This window comes from Cryptotermes secundus, unplaced genomic scaffold, assembly GCF_002891405.2.
Source record: "Cryptotermes secundus unplaced genomic scaffold, Csec_1.0 scaffold737, whole genome shotgun sequence".
Taxonomy (NCBI): Eukaryota; Metazoa; Arthropoda; class Insecta; order Blattodea; family Kalotermitidae; genus Cryptotermes; species Cryptotermes secundus.
This window is the reverse complement of record NW_019727105.1, coordinates 892545-907709: the sequence shown is the minus strand read 5'-3', so window position 1 is coordinate 907709 and position 15165 is coordinate 892545. Positions and strand designations below refer to the sequence as shown.

The following is a 15165-nucleotide window of genomic DNA, read 5'->3' as shown; positions in this document are numbered from 1 at the left end:
TTGTAATTATTTTAATTAACTGGAACGTGGCTATCTTGGACAAAGTGAAGTTTTGTGTGTTGGTGATTTCTTTTTCTACTATAAATGCCTCTGATGATGGCTCCGTGGTGAGCCGAAACATGTAAGGCAGGTGGTGACGAGGTGGAAAACTTAAAAAAGTGTCACATTTGACGGAAGGAACTTGATTGTTACATACCATACCATTATACAGTCATACTATACAACATAACAGTGGATAAATAATGAATAACTTTAATCGTCCATGATATGTATGTATTGGCCGTCTTGTAGTGCACTCAATCTCACATGTCACTTCACTACATGTTTCGGCATCACTGTGCCATCCTCAGGTGTGTTATTTACGTCAAGCTATTGCATTGCTTGCCATCATGTGTCGTTTATAAAATTATCTAAAATGCACACTCATCACTAACTATAATAAAATTTATATATATCAAAATTTGTTAATATCCATCATCTTACACGTCTTAACTCAAACTCGCGTACTACATCATTCTTCCACTGTGGTAGTTGTTCTTCCTATATTTTGTGTGTATTATGTTTTGTGATGTGTCCTTTTTTGGCTGTGATTACAACGGCACATGATATGCAATGCAATAGCTTTACGTAAATAACACACCTGAGGATGGCACAGTGATGCCGAAACATGTAGTGAAGTGACATGTGAGACTGAGTGCACTACAAGACGGCCAATACATACATATCATGGACGAGAATCAGTGCAACAGGACGCTAAAATACAACATTATGAAAAACTTTTAACTTTTTGATTCAGTGTTTCATTAAAATATGGAGGGAGCCAAACAACAATAAATTCATTTAAATGCTGCATAATTATTTTATCCTGTATATTTCATTATGTTTTTCATAAATTACTTAGTGTATATGTGTAAGGTAAAGTCCCTGCTCTTAACTAATTAAGTGCTATACCATGAAGGCATGTCTCCTTCCAGGGGAAATAATTTTGTATATATGTAATATGAATTATTAATTTTATCAGAGTCCATAGTTTGTATTTGAACATTTTTACTGACAAGGTAAAATATATATTTTAGCCTCCAAGTAAAGTGGCAACCCTGTTTAGCTGAAGTAGCTCTTAAGTACCATTTTAGGCATATTTTTCAGTAAGAGTTCTGAGCATTGAAGTCTATGCATAATGAGTGGTGCTGATATAATTTTGGATGGGGCAACCATTGCACAGGATGCTGCACTGCTTTCTTTGCTTGGAGAGTACTTAAAAGAAGTGAGAGTTCTTTCAACAGATTACAAACAATATTAATGCTTCTTCTAATAAATGGACATTCTTGTTTATTTTCAGCTTGTACCTGGAGGAGATATGCCCGATGCATGAAGACTTCTTTCATATTGACTTTTGTACAAATGTAAAAGACTTATAAAATTTATTAACACCTTTTGTAATAAAACAAATATGAAAAGCACTACATTATTATTACTATATTGCTGATAATGCTAGAAGTGTGCTTTGATAAGAACATGGACACAAATGGCATCACCAACATAACTTTTGATATTTCTTGACATAGATGCTTCAGCATTACTGTGCACTGAGAGAAGCAATAATTTTCTTAAGTTCATGGATAATAGTGCAGACAGATGGTCTGTTAATAGCATCTTGTTGCCAGCAGAGGTTGTACAGACTGATGAAGTCATTATCTCCTATTTTAGCATCTTCTATAGACTTTGGTCGTAGCTCACCAGAGCCAACCTGCAAAACAATATTCTTTCATTGTATGCTGTAAAAATAAGGACTAACAATTTACAATATTATTAATGTTTTGTGGTGTACAGATCCGTTGCTAAGCAGTGACAGTGAACAGTGACTGTTTCTGTGCAATGGGTCAGTAAACATGTTCCCATCAATACAAATATATGTTCCTGGACGTTATCTATCCTACTGTTTTTATCTAAAACACTGTCCTATATTTATTTAAAAACACATTTCAAAGTGTGGATTCTATCTCTGTCTCCAGGTAAAGCCTACTCAGTTGGGCCTAATTGATAGAGCTAAATATAAAGACTAGCTCTATCTGGGCCCAACTGAGTAGGTTTTACCTGAAGCAGAGTCCATTCTGTGAAATGTTTTGTTTTTAAATAAAAATAGGACAATGGAAAATGTCCAGAAACAATATTTGTATTAATGTACCATCAGATGAGCATTCCCATTGCTAGGCAGCAGATTCCTAATAATGCAACAGTTGGACTACAGAAACGGGGTGTTTCTCTGTGGTCTTTGCTGAGGTGTAACAAACAAGGGACGAAATCAGTGGATAGTGAGTTCTGTATGGAAGTCTGTGAAGAAAGGACTTGAGCGTGTGAAGCTGAAAAATCTCCACTGTTAGGAGCTGTTGCCGGAGAATGGCTGGTGAAGACACAGCAGGCTGGAAAAGGCTTAGCAGGTGCTGTGGTGATTTGTGGTGGTGCTGTAATTGCTTGTAGTTATGAGTCGTGGTTATGAGAGGTCAATAAATCCATTCACCAATCCCCAATCCAAACCCCATCTATAGTCACTCCATATACATGACATTATGATAACATAACAACACTAAAAATTTCTCAATAGAATTCAAAGGCTAGTTATGTTGGCACTTATTTTTATATATATAAAAAAAACTCCATGGCTTGAGCTTGCAAGTGAACTATACTGACTCAGCGACAACCACTTTTCGGCTAAGTTAGTGCCAACTTTAGTGGATGTTGTGTGGTCAGAGCAATGAAACCCCACGGCCGTTAATTTCGGTTTTATAGACCGGAGTCGCTATTCCCTTGAAATAGCTCAATTATCCTCATGAGGCTGAGTGGACCCCATTCCAGACCCAATACTTCTCAGAAAATCTGGTAGCACCGGTAATTGAACCCGGGACATCTGGATCTGTAGCCAGGACTCTGACCACTAGACCACAGAGGCGGTCAATCAGTTCAAATAATGCTGAACAGTAACTTAGGGGCAGACCACAATGACGTGTCACCGATTCATAATTATGCCGATGAGCAACTCTCTCTATAAGTCATGTGACAAAAGTATGGTAGCTACAGTCAGTCAGTTCTTGGGATTAATGACATTATTAGATTTGTGTCACAGAGAGATCTGACATTTCAACTTATGTTAGTATATAACTTTAATATAAATGACATTTTACCTAGCATGAGTAATTATTACAGTTCCCTATTAAGGGAGCACTAAATTTGTAAGTAGACACACTCATATCTTTTAAAATGTTTTTGGAATTTTTGCTATAGTAATTGAAGCAATTTTATAATTAATGTTTCTTTAATTAAACATTTTATAATAAATTAGACTTTATTCCGTATTCCGTATTGAGGGGGTGGGTTTCCCCATGCACTTAGACCGGTTACTGATCCATTGTGCGTCCCCCTTTAATTTCTACTGTCTCCATACCCTACCGGTACTTGTGCTTACTATCAGCCCCTTTCTGCCAGCAAGGTTCCAACCTCTTACTGGCAGTGGTATCTAATACTTTAGTCCCTTTCTGTCAGACAGGTCCCCCCTCTGGCAGTGGTACCTGATACTTCCCCCATCTACTGGAGGAATTGGAAACTAGTTGGGCAGGAAACTTGGCCTAATTTTGCTCAGAGGTCTCCTAGAGACATGAAGTTCTTTTACGTGCCGTAAATCTATGACACGGGACCCACGGCTTAAAGTCCCTCCCGGAGGACTTGTTCCCTGAATTTTTACGCCCTTAAAAATTCCACGACCTCCGCCGGGTTTTTGAACCCGCGTACCTTGAGTCATGAGGTGGGAACGTTACCCCTAGACTATGGAGGCTGCTAAATTAGACTTTAAATTAAATACCTTTCAGAAAATGAAACAATGTTGTATTACCAAAAAGTTTATTTTATTCTTATTATATGAAACAAAATTTTTTGCTGCCTATGAAATGAGACATGCTTGATACATTTCTGACCTTACTCTAGTACTTCCAGATTTGTCTGCAGTAATAACAGTGTCTTTTAGCAGCCCTTCTGTTTGCCTAATGACATATCTTTTGGCAGCAGTACATTTAACAGTGCTTTGAATGTCAGTACTGTAGTATCAGATGGTACAATGACTGATGAATTAGAAAGGACCTAGAAAGTAGTGGTTGTGGGATAATAAAGCTATTATTCCTGTGTTTGTCTAGAGTGACTGAAGAAAAGTATGAAATACCTCAGACAGGATTGGCAGTGGATTGGCCGAGATTCAGTCGAACCACCTACTGAATACAAGCCTAGTGTGTTAATTCTAAACCAGCCTGTTCGATGGCACCATTCAATGTTTGTACAGAAAATAGTACAGGGTGAATCATATAGAACCGGCCCAATGAATTTGCTAATAATTCCGCAGGTGATGCATATAATCGCTCACATTTACGACATAATAATCCGTGGGCCGTGCTGAGTCGAATAGTGTGCGCATGATCCGGCAAGTGGCGGCCCTTATGCTGCAAGGTCAAGGACAATCCCGAAACATGTCTGCAGTGCGCAGGCGACAGTCATGGAGTACACTGTTGAACAGCGAGTGTTTCTAGTGCCTACTTGAAAACGGCGGACACTTTAACACCTGCTCTGATTACGGCACACAATCCAAGATAAGATATGTGTAAATTACTTTAATATCTGTATGGTATATTTTATATTACAGCTCATTTCGTTGGGCCGGTTCTATATGAATCACCCTGTACTATAAAATAAAGCATTCTTATATTTTAATTACTAAACTAAGTAGCACCATGTAGCCGAACCCTTCTTGAGTATACTCCAGTTTTGCAGTTACTGAACAATTTCCCAACATTTTATGGAACCAAAAGGTTCATTGCCATATTCACAAGAACCCTCCCCTGATCGCTATCCTTAGCCAAATCAGTCAAGTTCATACCACCCCATCATATCTCTCTAGGATCCATTTTAATATTCCCTGTCCACCTGTGTCTAGATCTTCCTTGTGGTCTGTTTCCAACCAAACTCCTACATGCATTCCTCTTATCCTCCATTCATACTACATGCCCATCTCATCCTCCTTGACTTGATCATTCTAATCATATTTGGGGAAGAATACAAGTCATGAAGCTCCTCACTATGCAGTTTTCTCCAACCTCTTATTACTTCATCCCTCTTTGGTCCAAATATTCTCCTCAACACCATCTTCTCAAACAATCCATTTTCCTTAGCTTAGGTTGTTCAGCCAAAGAATCTGTCAAAGTCTGAGACCCCTTGTGACATTTCATAACAAACTTACTCTTTGTGTTGAGAAGTTGTTATCCCCACGCCCATCCTTGAAGCTGGAGGGCCACCCCTTGTCTACTGACCGCAACTACTTATTCAATATATTCACAGTTACCCTCCATATTTCGAGGCCGTCTCCATCCACAATCTGAGGACGTGCCAGGGTGTGGTGACAAGGAACCCACTTAACATGGGTATTTAACTACTACAGCATTGAAAATAAATTAAATTTTTAACTTTTTCCATTCTAAAAATTAGTTACCTTGTTTGGAAACACTGAAATATTCTCTCCTGGCAATGTCAATGAACCTGTACTGCCATCTTTTAACATTTCATTGGATTTGTAGCTGTTCACTATGCCAAGTTTCCATTTAGTGTACCAAAGTAGCATACAAAGGATTACATCTAATCATGTAATTCTAAGAGTATTATTTTACACTAGCTGTGCCCGGCCACGCCTTGCTGTGGCTCAGTCTGCCCGTTCTTCCCCAGTTTGATTTGAAATTACTCGACGCATTGCTTCCGCTCCGCAAGTACGACAACCTAAGTTTGATCTTCTGTGAGGCATTATTTGGATGAACTAAAGCAGATCGATTGCACTGATGAAGCACTGAAGAAAACGAAATTAAAACAATGAAAAATAAACTATACTCCAGGCTCATTTCCTCGGCGGTTATTCCAGACTCGTGATACTCGAGTCACTCGTGATACTGAACAGTCGCCGGAGCTACACTCTCTTATACATATAGCCAGTGGTCGGACGGGATAGGGAATACCTAATCGAAGAGTTAGTTTCATCTGTTGCTTAGGAAATGCTAGCAGAGAACACCTTGTAGAATTGTTTCGTTTTATCCGTCTTTACGCAACGGAACCTCAATTCCTATGCAATGGCCCACTGTTATTGCATTTCCATGGAAGTATACTTTCCGGTTTCATCTGCTGTTACGCAACAGAACCTATGCAACGGTCTGTTCTAGCGTTACTATGGAAACGACTCCTGGATTCCGAACATGTGACATGTTTTTACCTATCACAGGCGTGACATCTACATAATAGGTATATAAAAACGCACGTATTCGAATGCAACGTTCTGTCAAAATTTCGAAGCAATCGGTGAAGAACTTTCGGAGATTTTTGACCAGAGACAAACGAACGTTTACATTTTTATTTCTATAGATTATATGAAAAATTCCTTTGATATCTTCCCCTTCCTTCAATTACTAAATGTAGTGCAAAATGCATAATTAAATTTGCATGGAGAAGCGAAACACGAACCTTATATATTATTGTGTGTAAAGTATATCCTTCATATGGAACTTCACGAGACAATAGCTGCCAACATGTAATTCCAAGGGAATAAACATCAGACTTTTCAGACGGCAGTTTACCTTGGAGGATTTGTGGGTCTGTATACACTACAGTATTCTGAAAGAAAATTAAAGCTTATATGAGATAACAATGCCACATTTTAAAGTTCATATTTATATTTGTTCCATTAGTACAGTCACACAGTCATATTTTAATCTCATTTTTTCTTTCTTACGCCTATACTGGTATGGAGAGAATCATTTAGAATTCTTTTAAGAAAAGGTAAGCATCAGAAACTTACAATATTTGGTGACACAGTACAGTACTCTTCCTCCCGCATGTCATGAGAACTTCCAAAGTCACACAGTTTGCAGTAATCTCCTTGTGAGCAAACCATGATGTTGCTAGGTTTCACATCCAGGTGAAGTATCCTGTTGCTGTGGCAGTGATGAAGAGCAAGTACAATATCAAGGGCATACCTGCAGGACAAACTGTAACTTCAGAACAGAGGCATTCTAACACTTTAAATGAATTTAGCTGGTCTCTCACTTGTTCTCTTATAAATCATCCTTAGTTACTGGTTTCAGAATGTAAAAATATGTATAGAAATATTTTCAGCCTTTGTATAACTTTCAATATTCATCAACTACTACAAGAGGAAATTACAGGCTTACAGTTTTAAGTATCACTGGGTAAGATTTGAAGAGAGCACACATGTGTGCATGCCTGTAAGGATCAAGGAAAATATTTAATATAACTAACTATGGGACACTGTAAGGTTTTCTGGCTGACTGATTCAGTGGTTTGTTGGTTAGTAAATAACTTAAAAAATTATTATGTTATTAGCATTTTTAAGTGGTGCATAGTGTGAGATTTGTACTCAGTACCTTCTAACTACAAGTAAAAAAATTACTGTTTAATCAGGCTTGCTTAATTGTCCATTGTCCATTTATTTTCCATATATATCCCTACAAGTTAAAAAACCAGGATGTGGAAATTGTCCTTTGAATACAGATATCAATATGCATATACAAGATCAAAATCATATACATCAATCAATAAACATAAATAATAATGTAAGGTAAAAGAATCTAATAAAAATAAACATACATTAAGAATAACTTACTCACGTTATTAATCCCACTTGGCTTTAACAAGCCAAGGGATAATAAAACAAGTCAAATACATATACATACATGTGTGTTACAAGATACAAAACAAAACAAGCAAGACAGGATTATGCCACATGCAATAATACCATCATTAAAATACAAAATTTATAATAGACTGACATAATATCAATCATAACTTTTAAAATACCACAAATTTAGGTAACAATCAACAAACCACAGACATATATGTACTCATCCACATAAATTACTACAAGGAAATGCTATCCTTCGATCTGCAACATTCAAAATATTCATCCAAAGTATAAAATGAATGAGAAATCAAGAAATCCTTCAAAGCAATTTTAAAATCTTTACAATTAGTGAACAACTGCTTTAGATATAAGGGTAAGCTATTAAACAATCTGATACCCATACAGTATGATCCCTTCAGGTATAGTGATAGATGAACTATAGGTTGATAAAAATTAAGATTAAAACAATGTCTTGTATTTCTACTATGTATATCAGTTGTAAACTGGTATAAATTTATATTATCAACCACAAAGCATAATAAAGAGTAAATATACTGAGACTGAAGAGGAAGAATTTTCAAATATTCTGAATGTTATGAGATAATGAGATATGCTACACACTAAGAACACTTGTATGGTGCATACCTTGTTCTGCGCACACTGTTAATGATAACTGTTGGGTCAAAGATCAGAGACAGCAGGTTGAGGCCAGTGCAAAGCTCCATGATAACGAGACCATATTCTCCCTCAGAGACTGTCACCTGTAGTACCCTCACCACATTCTTGTGGGACAGTTTTAAAGCATTATATTCATTCTTCAGTGATCCTAGAGACTTACGAAACCTCGTTTTTGGAATTATTTTCACAGCTATATCTTCACCTGGATGGTAAAGGAAACTGATGTTACGTGCGTGTGTGTGTGTGTGTGTGTGTGTGTGTGTGTGTGTGCGTGTGAGTATATAAAAACTGAAATTTAAAAGCTTTCAGGCATTAAATACATGTTAACCTTGTATTAACTTAATACAGTGTACAGAAGTGTTAATAGCTGACCATGTGAAAAAACACTGAAAAACCATAGAATAAATGCTAATGAATTAGTAGTGGAGAAATCAAATAAACTAAGAGACTGAAATAGCGGCCTCCGTAGTCTAGAGGTAACGTTCCCACCTCATGACTCGTAGTACGCAGGTTCAAATACCTGGCGGAGGTCGTCGAATTTTTAAGGGTGGAAAAATTCAGGGAACAAGTACTCCGGGAGGGACTTTAAGCCGTGGGTCCCGTGTTGTAGCTTTACGGCACGTAAAAGAACCTCATATCTCCAAAGGAGGTCACTGAGACAAATTAACGGATGTTTCCCGCCCAACAACCTCTGGTAGAGGGGGGAAGCATTATAGATACCTCTCAGCTAGTAGAGCCGGTCTTGCTGGCTGGGCGAGACTGATGGTAAGCACCAGTACTGGTAGGATATAGAGACTGGTAGAAATCATAGAGGGAAGCACAATGGACCAATACAGGTCTCAGTGCATGGGGAAACCCACCCTCTCCAATAATTAACTAACTAAGAGACTGAAATGAAACCATGTGATGATGAAGACAGTAGGAGAAGAACCTTTAAGATCTGCTAGAATGGCATATGTCACACTGTTTATAGGAAATATGTATATATGTGTATGTAAGTGAATGTATATAATGCCTAAGAACAATGCAGTAAAGGCACATATATACAGGCTGACCTTCATACTTGCATCTGTTTTACATACAAGGACAGAACCCTAAAGTGTCAATTGGAGAGGAAACTGGATGAACTTTAGAGCCAGTCTTGATGCAAGCAAAAAGAGAAATCTTGCCCCCTGACAGGAATCACACCCTAGGCATCCATTATACATATAACCAGCTGGTTTGCTGGCTGAATTATTCCAAAACAGAGAGAGAGAGAGAGCGTATGCACGCTCATGTGTGTGTGTGTGTGTGTGTGTGTGTGTGTGTGTGTGCGCATGCACACACATGCACTGAATACTAAATTCATCTGAAACTCTTTCATGGAACTTGGATTAATAATTGACAATGCACTTTAGATCTACCGTTTATGTGTAAGGCGCATTTTCAACTCTGAAGTGTAGATCTGCTTGTTTATCTGCTCCATCTCCCTCACTTATGGTCCTTAAGATAAAAATATCTTACAAATTTTTGTCAAGGAAATTATTTTAAATAGGAGAAAATATCTTATAATTTGACTAGCCTGATTTAACTAGAGAAATGTCCATTGAAATTAGTGGGAAATTAGAAATATTAATATATGAATGATATTTGTTATATCTAACTCCAGAGAAAGCCATTCATTATTCTAAAATATGAATATAACACACAACTTATTTACATTAAAAAGTAAAGTTCAGTTTTTTTTTAATGAAAGCTCATGAGTCATCAACAAAATCGCTTTTTACCTGAAATGACTGCTTAACCAACCTTCATGTTTCGCCTGGATAACAGTTCCAAAGCTCCCTTTGCCCAATTTTATCCAGTGTTGTCTGGAATTCAGTCCCTGTGATGAGAGAGCTGTTATTTTCTGTGTATCAAGTAACAACAAACTATCTCCATCATCTTTAGCTTCCTCACTTACTCTACAGGAAGAACAGTGGGAACTCTTCCTTGGTGATGAAGCATATTCAGAACCCCATTCCAGCTTTCTTACTACACAAATTCTTGATGGTGATAAATACTTTCCTGTAATTTGACTCTTTGTTGCTTTATGGGAGGCTTCTGTAACACTGCATGAAGGGAAAAATGGATTTCTTAAATAAAATATATCTGTAAATATTATGTAACATAGCCTGCTACAGGTGTCATGAAACACGTGTCTTGTTCTATAAATACAGAAATCATTTTAGCTATTAAATGCACAGTTATAAGTGAAAGACAAATGTCACATCTTCCTGCCAGAACTAAAGAGCTGGGATAGTGCAGTCTCTATAGCGACTGGATACGGGTTGGACAACCAAGGGTTCAGAGTTTGAGTCCTTGTGGGGGCAAGAATTTTCACTTATCCTTGTTGCCCAGACTGGCTCTGGGGCCCACCTAGCCTTCTATTCAATGGGTACTGCAGGCTCTGCACCTGGGAACAAAGCAGCCAGGGCATGAAGCTGACCCCTCACCTCCAGCTAATTCCAAGGCCAAGAAAATGTGGGTCTATACATCCACTACCCCCTTTTTCTTCCTGACACAGTGCTTAATTAATTAAGCACACAGACAACTTTACCTTTTATAGCTGTCATAACTAAACATATTTAGTTCTGCAAGAATTTTATAATGTCCTATCAAAGTTTTTCCCACAAATGACATTAAGTCCCTGGTGATAAGTGTTAATAATTCAACAATTTCCTTATGTAGAAGTAATTTGAGCATACTGGCATGCATACAATTGTGACTATAGATGGCTTTTGGATTGATGATTGGATTTGTTGGACCACTTTAACACATGATTCATGACTACATGTAGCTATAACAGCTTCACTGGCTTACACACTCTGAAAGTCACTGTAACTGCAGCACACATAGTCTTCTGTGTCTTCTCCTCACAGACTCACTAACTGCAGGGCTGCTGGCCTCCTAGTCTTCACTTCACAGACTCCCTTACAACTGACTGCGCCTGAAATCAAAGTCACATTGTGACTGACGGTCAGTTGGTAAGTCTTCGTGTCCAGCTATTTATCACTCTTTGACAGTTACAGTCTTGTGTTTGTGGGGCATCCTCTCTGATAAGAGTACTGGTCTGTCTTTTGTACATGCTGCTGGCCATTGCCAGTGCAGCCTTTCTTTCGGTCTGACTCCCTTGGCATTTGCAACCATATTTTATTGTTTAAGATTTGAGACTTCCCTTTTTGTCACCTCATATGACTCACAGACTGTCAAAGTCAAAGTCACATTGCGACTGACGGTCAGTCAGTCAGTGAGTCTTGGTGTCGAGCCCCATCTGGGGCTCATGACCAGATATTAGTTATTATCGTTTGACAGTTACGGTCTTCCTTCTGTGGTGCGCCCTCTCTGACGAAAGGATGGGTCTGTCTTTTCTATATGCTGCTGGGCCTTGCCAGTATAGTCTTTCTTGAGTCCAAGTCCATTGGGACTTGCGACCATATTTTACTGTCTCAGATTTGAGACTTCCCTTTTCGTTGCCTCCTACGACTCACAGGGTCACGGTGGAGATATTCGACCCAGCCTCCACACGGGGTACTCTGCTCTGCTTAGTCAAAGTCAAAGTCAAAGTCACATTGTGACTGACGGTCGGTCAGTCTGCCTGTCTTCGTGTCGAGCCCCAACTGGGGCTCATGACCAGATTTTTTTTTTTTTTCTTTATATGAAAGTTACTGTCCTGTTCATCTCACAGACTGGCTGGTGTCCTCATAATGACCCCTTGTCACGGACCATGTGGAGAACACCGTTTCCAGCAGTTCTCCATTGTTGTGCGTGGACTCATTGCTGTGGGAACATGTTTCTTTCATGGTTGTTGCCTAGTAATGGGTCTACATGCTACAATATTTATTCTGTTTGAATTAATTGTGATAAAATAAAAATCAAGCATGCATCTCAGCCCACACATCCTTCTAAATTTCATGCTTAGGCCAAGTAACCTGTATTCCATTACAAGCAAAAAAAGTCCCAGGAGACTTAACCCTCAGAGCAAGAGCTGAGTCTGTGAGACCCATGCTATTTTAATTTTCTGTTTTCTTCTATAGGGTACCAACTGCAACATTGCCACTCTGAGTACATTTCTGTCTCTTCTTCCAGTGTAGCTCTTTTGCTTTGTCTCAGGTTTATTCCTACAGTATCTTGACATGCATGAGAATCTTGTGATATCTAGTGTTGTACACTCACTGTGAGCATTAAGAGCACAAGTGACAAAAAGCTGATCATACATAATTATATTCAACTATACTGCAGAGTGGCACAGTGGTAACACACTGGACTCATGCTCGATTCAAATTTCGGCCAGAATGTTAGTTATCTTGTCTGAGGTTTTCTCAATCATGCTGGGACAGTAACTTGGATTAGGCCACGACCGCTTCCTTCCAAATCAGTTCTCATTTATTGTTCATTGTTCCCTTACAAATCCTTTCCAATTCATCAGTCACCTTACCATTTGATGCTGCATAGTCCAGACATTGACATCAAATAACCCACAAAATATTACATCATATTTAGACGCACTGTAAAATCCATTACAAATCATGTCACTGGATTATGGGATGGATGGCAGAGGACTTAGTGTTCAGTTCTTGGCAGGTGGCAAGGGATTTTTCTCCTCTCAGCATCTGATGCCTATCCAACCTCCTATCTCATGAGTACCAGAGAATCTTTCCCCATGAGTGTGTAATCAGGATGTAAGGCTGACTACTCACCACCTATTGCTACCTCGTTTTTGAAATCCTGAAAACCATCTCAGAATGGAAATAACCCCTACATTCCCGCATGGTTGTGTTTCATGTTGAAGAATATTGTCTTTTGGGTTATAATGCCATGTAGTTTGTATAAAGCCCAAGATTTTGGAGGAACATACCACCTCTATCATCAGGGTGAAAAAGTAAGTTGCGAAAGCAAATACTGACAAGCAGATGGCAAGCATCTTTCCACTTATGTTACCTATTATTAAAGAATTTGGGTTATACATTTTTGGTATTTGTATTGTGTTCTCTTTCCATGTGTGTGAAGCAATATTTTTGCTGCACTTCATTAGTGATTGCGAAACATTCTGTACTATAAAGCTCATGTGATATCATAAATATGTTTAAAACATTCTAAACTTATCATCAGTTAAAATAATTTAAGATGTCTTAAGTTTAGATTATATGAATTCAATCCATCAGGATCTCACAGATATAATGATCATTATTCGAAAACCAGGCACCAGCTCTGCTAGGTTCTAACATGGCCCAGTATTCACCATTACTCATCAAGCGGATGTATGGATGAAAGTGGAAAGGTTTGATTTATTAAGAATTTTGATTAAGATAATTTGTTTTATATGCTGCATACAGCTGTATGGATTATAGAGATATTAGTGAATGTTATGGTTACTACAGAGTGCAGACTGAATGTAAGTGGAGCTGAAGTGATAAAGGCATGCTTTATGGTAACATCATCAAGGCAGCACACCTATCTTTTTTGTCAAAATATTCTTGATAATTGACATCTCCAGTACAGTCACTAAGCAGATAAAATCTAATACAGTAAAACTTTAATACAAATTTTGACTTAAATGGAAACCTGACTTCATGATAAAACATCTCCTGTACATATTGAGAATACAGAATGAGTACGCCTTTAAAATTAAATTTTATAGAAATAAATGTTAAGCACAGAAACAGGAGTGAAAACCCACAATTTGACAGAAAATTATTACGTAACTCTTATTTTCTGTTCACACAATCTTATCTTATTCCTGGAATATATCTGAGTAGGAACTTTCCTGTTTGGAAAATTATGAAGTGAGAGCACTGATAAAATAACATCCAGAATTTTATGGATTAGGCTATCTAAACGTGAGAAAGACAAAAGTGAAGAAACACGAAAATTTGAACTACTCAGTAACAACACAGACTATATGCTGATTCATTTCTGACAACTGATTCAGAATATCAGTGCCTAATGTGTGGGATATGATGTGTGCAGTATTTTTTTAAGTATATACATTTGTTAAATGGGAACATATCTGAAATATAGAAATATTCAGGACCCTTGGATATACACTGTAAGCTGACTGTTGTATACTGAAATTGGAATATATTTATTACCTAGTAATAACCCAAGGTCCTCAATAATGCACATGCATAGAAATATGCTTTGACATAATTTTAATGTAATTACAAGTTACAGAAATTTACTTACCTCAAACTGTTTGATAGTGGCAAATGAAGATTATTATAGTGTGTCTGGAAAGGCTGGAGATTTTGAGAGAGGGGTGATTTCATTTCATTTCTTGAAATGCACAAAGGTGATATATTTTTTGGACTGGATAGTTTCTGTAGATAGTGCCTTAGACTGAAAGTCATGTCTGTCTAATCCTTGCTACTCAATGTTCCTCAATGAATACTTTTACTGTTGTGTTTAGTAAAGTTAAATTTTGTCATGGATTGTACCAACTTTGAAAAAGTTAAAAAATCATCTAGATAGATAATATACCAGAATATCCCTCTGACATTATTGAGACAGAGTGCAATATCCCTACAAAATAATAAAAAGAAGACAAATGAAGCAAATAGACCACTAATAATAATCTCAATATTTGTATTTTTCTCAAAAACGTCATTGTTAGTATTTCTTATATAGTCAAAGGCAAAATATTTGTAACAATGATGAAAGAAATCTCATCTCAAGGATTTCTCTTCGGGAATTCTATTTATTTATAGTTTAACACTGCTGTCAGTATCCCAGACTATATGGTCTCACATTAATTT

The 15165-nt window shown here is 37.6% G+C and overlaps 2 protein-coding genes across 3 annotated transcripts in view; one reads left to right on the top strand and one right to left on the bottom strand.

Moving 5' to 3' along the window:
• The window catches only part of LOC111864483 (U6 snRNA-associated Sm-like protein LSm5), a 3161-nt gene extending 1698 nt beyond the window's left edge, over positions 1-1463 (top strand). The window contains exon 3 of the mRNA XM_023851758.2: positions 1340-1463. Coding sequence (XP_023707526.1) covers positions 1340-1372 — 33 coding nt within the window. The 3' untranslated portion in view covers positions 1373-1463. The remainder of the gene's footprint in view (positions 1-1339) is intronic.
• A 92-nt stretch (positions 1464-1555) lies between these two features.
• Positions 1556-14828, bottom strand: LOC111864482 (serine/threonine-protein kinase mos). Of its 2 annotated transcripts, XM_023851757.2 has the most exons (7): positions 14597-14828; positions 10335-10482; positions 10181-10256; positions 8360-8594; positions 6872-7049; positions 6538-6687; positions 1556-1747 (listed from the first exon to the last, which is right to left on the bottom strand). In XM_023851757.2, exons 1-7 carry the CDS (start codon positions 14758-14760, stop codon positions 1577-1579), a joined length of 1122 nt encoding a protein of 373 aa, XP_023707525.1. In that variant the 5' UTR covers positions 14761-14828; the 3' UTR covers positions 1556-1576. The 2 variants fall into 2 exon arrangements, with proteins under 2 accessions (XP_023707525.1, XP_023707524.1); XM_023851756.2 differs by having other exon boundaries at positions 10181-10482.
• Positions 14829-15165: the final 337 nt, after the last annotated feature.

Bases quoted from the DNA above. Each gene is read 5' to 3' on its own strand.
- LOC111864482 (XM_023851756.2), bottom strand. From the start codon at position 14,760: ATGACTTTCAGTCTAAGGCACTATCTACAGAAACTATCCAGTCCAAAA. The intron at 7,050-8,359 runs GTATGCACCATA...TTTGTCCTGCAG, and splicing joins AACAGTGTGCGCAGAACAAG to GTATGCCCTTGATATTGTAC. The intron at 6,688-6,871 runs GTAAGTTTCTGA...ATTTTCTTTCAG, and splicing joins GTACTGTGTCACCAAATATT to AATACTGTAGTGTATACAGA.